General features: G+C 30.2%; 1 protein-coding gene across 1 annotated transcript; it reads left to right on the top strand.

The window, feature by feature from the left end:
• Positions 1-84: 84 nt before the first annotated feature.
• On the top strand, positions 85-1,779 carry LOC107487069 (uncharacterized). The gene is made up of 3 exons (XM_016107649.3): positions 85-572; positions 789-968; positions 1,117-1,779. The coding sequence occupies exons 1-3, from the start codon at positions 330-332 to the stop codon at positions 1,654-1,656; spliced, it is 963 nt and encodes a 320-aa protein (XP_015963135.1). The 5' UTR covers positions 85-329; the 3' UTR covers positions 1,657-1,779.
• The last annotated feature ends 2,635 nt before the right edge of the window (positions 1,780-4,414 follow it).

Here is a 4,414-nt window from a genome sequence, read left to right as displayed (position 1 = left end):
TCTTTACTTTTGTCTGTATAGCTTTGCTTGCAAATTGCAATACACTCTCTGGATAGTGGATATGGAACTGGGTTAATTGTTTTATTGTATCATGTATCAATGGATAATAAATAAATAAATAAATAAATATACCAATTGTGCCGAACTATCAAACTAAGAGATTTTAAGGGGAAGATATGTGTTACACAAACTTGCAATAATGGTACGTAAATGTTGATTCAATTCATACACTAATAGTTCTGTGCTGATCGATTTTGCAGAGGATGATGGATGTGATAAAGTGTGTAAGTGTTAATAAGTATTGAAGATCACACATTATTTTGTGATCAATGGGATTGGTTTCTGAGATAGTGGCTAACATATTAGTGTTGGTAACATGGCCTTTCTCTCTATTCCAATTGGTGTGCTTGTTTGGTACAAGAATTACATTACTTGTCATATATACTTGGACGGAGTTCATCAGGAATATAATTGTCTTCAACATAAATATAGCATTGGGAATTATATCATGGACATTTGGCCTTGTCTTACTACCTGCCAGAATCCTCAACACCTTTTATAGGGAGAGACAGGTTAGTTTAGTTTAGTATCTAATTCATCATCCCTTTCTTATTGTTAATGTTAACGGTGTGAGAAATAGTGTATGAAATTAGTCTCACATTGAATAAAACGAGAAAAAATGAGAAGTTTATAAGAGAGTCATTAATTTATTTTCTACGGTGGTCCAACACTTAAGTATATGAAAAATTTTGCTAGCTTCAATGGTGGTTATTTTTAATTCGATGCAGTTGGAACGCAAACTGCAACAGATGCAGATCGATCTAGCGAATCTACTTCTGGACTATAAGGAACTTGAAGAACATCTCCAGATAGCTGTCAAAGAACGCAGAATAATGGAGTTACTAGTATCCGAGCTTGAAGAGGAGCATGATATGGCCGTAGCAAAGATTGAAAAATTAGAGAGAAAGGTATTAAATATCAATAACAGAGTACATCTAAGTTGTTTTCTCCCATTAGTTTAAGCTTTTGGAATGAGTGGTTTCATGACAGTATCAAACAATTTGAGTCAATAAGGACAATGCCATTGATATGTAACTCCTTATGTCTTGTTAATAGTTGCTAGATCAAATCAACGAAAACCGCCGGCTCAAAGAAGTTAAAGGCAAGGCATACTGGTCGTCGAAGGACGCCGGTGACTACAACGACGACGGTAGACATATCTTCCCCCTCCAAGATCTTGTAATTACAAAAGATATTTGGGAACATGACAACAAAATATGTTCTAGCAATTTGCTTAAACTCCTTAAACCAGGGGCTACGCCACAAGTGCCGGATTACCGGCGTGACGTGGCAATTTCGCAGTCAGTATTCAGTGCTATCTTGTCAGTAGTCGTCGGCGTGACAGCGTGGCAAGCGGAAGATCCTTGCATGCCTCTTGTGGTGGCTCTGTTTGCCGTGGTAGGCATGTCATTGAAGAGTGTGGTGCAATTCTTTGCCACCATAGAAAACAAGCCGGTATCGGATGCTGTCGCTCTCTTAAGCTTCAATTGGTTCATTCTTGGCACTCTAACCTACCCTACCCTTCCAAGAATTGCTCCACTTCTAGGAAGGTTTATAGAAATAACCATCACCCGGTTTGGTCTTCTTTCCTTTTAGCTTCACATATTCACTTTATTTCTTCTTTTGATTTTTGTTCTATGATCATATATTATGTTTTCTCATATAGTTATTGCTACCACCACCCCACATGAAAGGTGAATGGGACATGGGGTTTTTCTTCCCCACTTTTACAGCAAGAACCAACTTTAGTTAATTGAATATGTCAACTTTGGTTAATGTTTATTCAATTTTATGGTATGATATGCATCAATTTTATTATAGTTTAATTATAATTCCCAAGATAAGGCTCTAGAAGCAAAGCATATGGCATCTGCATTATAGTTATTAGGGGTGTTAGTGATAAGATTGAAATCATTTTTGAAAAAAAATTACTTCAATTCAAAAGTATATAATTTGTTGCGGTTTCAATTTGATCTGTTAGTTTAATTTTATTTTTACATATATACGATCTAAATTATTGTAGTTTGAATTGGTCAGTTTATTCGATTTTAAAAATAAAATTTTAAATTTTTATTATATAAAAATAAAAGTANAAAATATATAATATATAAAATTTAAATCAATAATAAAATAATATATCATATTTTACAATTTGAATTGGATTAAATATGATCTAATTCATAAGGTTTGTCAAAAATAAAATTCGATCTAATATAAGTTATAGTGTGATTTTGATTAGTTTTTCGTTTGAATTAAATTGGATGTGCAATTTTATTTGAATTAGTTTGAATTTAAACAACTCTTATAGTTGGTCTGTTTTCATTTCAATAAAATGTCAACATCCCAAGAGTTGGAATTTGCTTTGTACTTCCTAAAGAGTTCATAAAGTTGAAGGCTCTATCCAAACTGTTTTTGTGCAAGATAGGGTTCATAATTCGAAGCCACCAATGTCAATTGTTTATTAATTGAGAAAGGATTATGTTACGTGTATACTAAAATTAGTCATCAGTATAAAATATAAATATATGTTAAAAATAAATTAAATTATATATATATTTATATACAAATATATTGGTGGCTAATTTAATGTATAAATAATATTTTTTATTGAAAAAATTGGGTCCATCCGATATCCCATGTATATTTGAAAATTGATTGAAATATTTATGGATATTCCAATAAGGTAATGACATATTGAGACCCGTTAGGTCCTTGATTTTGACTATTCGGTATCGGTTTATGTTTGGGTCCCATGATATTGTTCTATTATGTATGAAAATAATGTAGTGGTTATTACAACTTTTAGAAGGGGGACATTATGGTAGGACTCAAATAAAGCAGCATGAGAATGTGATATGAGATCAATCTAAAATATTGATCATCCACCCCACTCTGCCACTCCTGTCACAATCTTTCCAACATATAAAAATAAAAGTTTAGACGTTGTTTTTATTTGTTAAATTTATTTTTTACTAATGTTAATTAATTAAATATTGATTTTTTTATCTTTTTTAAAAATTGATAAATGTGTCTAAATTTTATAATTTTTACCCTTTTTTATTATTGTTTAATTTTTCTTTCAAAAATTGATAAACTCTTATACATATCCTATATTATTGATACTTATTTTATTATTCTATATATACTCCATAATAAAGGGTAGAAGTAGTGTTGGATTAAAATGGAAGATTATGCACACCTCACTTTTATTCTTTCAAATGGTATATTTCTTTTCAATGGTGGTGGGGGACCAATATCTTTTGTGATGATCTATATCTTTTAACAAATGAGCTATTTCGGATGAAGATGACATAAATTGGTGTTATAGCTTTTTCCTAAGCATATGCCCTATACTCCAAGTGAAGCATGTGCACTCTTTTGGGACACTCATCCATGATTGTGATGAAGGGAATAATTTGTATTTAGTCAAATAACATTATTGAGGTCTAACAATATGAAGGTAAGGCTTTTCTGACTTCTAGTTATGAGACCTACTATAGCATATGTTCTATTTCTTTATTATATGCTTCTATAACCTTCTATTCTAAAAGCATTGTCTAGTGGGGAATTATTATGGAGCTTCAACATGTGGCATCCAATTGTTTTTACCATGATATAATTTCATCAAACAATAAATCCGGTAATGCTAGGAAGAAATAAAAAAAATAGACAAATTTATTTTGACTACTAAACTTTTTTATAAATGAATTGATGCAATTATTGTTATATACTAGCATTATGGTTCTGGGTACGGGTGAGAACAAATGTGTAGGGTTTTTATTAATAACATGTTTAGCCTGCAATGAAATTTACACTTATATATATATACTATTTAATGAGTACTAAATTTGGTTTATTTTAAAGCTATAAAGTATGGATACTTTGGTGAGTTGTTGTGTCTACGTGTTGGACACATTTTAGATACGATATTCATATTTGTTCGATACATGTGTTTGCTGTGTTCAACCGTATCTTAATAAAAAATAAAAAAAATTTCAAATACGTTTGGACACATTTAAATACCATTGCGTGTCAGCGTGTCCAGTTTTATTTTTAATATGTATTGATCAAATAAATTTAGAAATAGTATATATTATTATTTATCAAAACAAAAAATATTTTAAATATTTTATATCATTAAAATAAGATTAAAAAATTAATTAATTTGTTTTAACATCACTAAAATATTAAAATATTATTATATTTCTTGAAAAAATACTTTATATTTTATATATATGCGTATTTTCGATCGCGTCTTATAAAATATTAAAATTCGTGTGTTGATATGTCATGTGTCGTGTTCTGTGTCCATGTCAATATCTGTGTATTGTAGCTTTAAAATTAATATTTTTTT

Source organism: Arachis duranensis, chromosome 5 (assembly GCF_000817695.3).
Source record: "Arachis duranensis cultivar V14167 chromosome 5, aradu.V14167.gnm2.J7QH, whole genome shotgun sequence".
In the NCBI taxonomy this organism is placed as follows: Eukaryota; Viridiplantae; Streptophyta; class Magnoliopsida; order Fabales; family Fabaceae; genus Arachis; species Arachis duranensis.
Note: the sequence above shows the minus strand (reverse complement) of the source record. Positions and strands in the feature narration are given on the sequence as shown.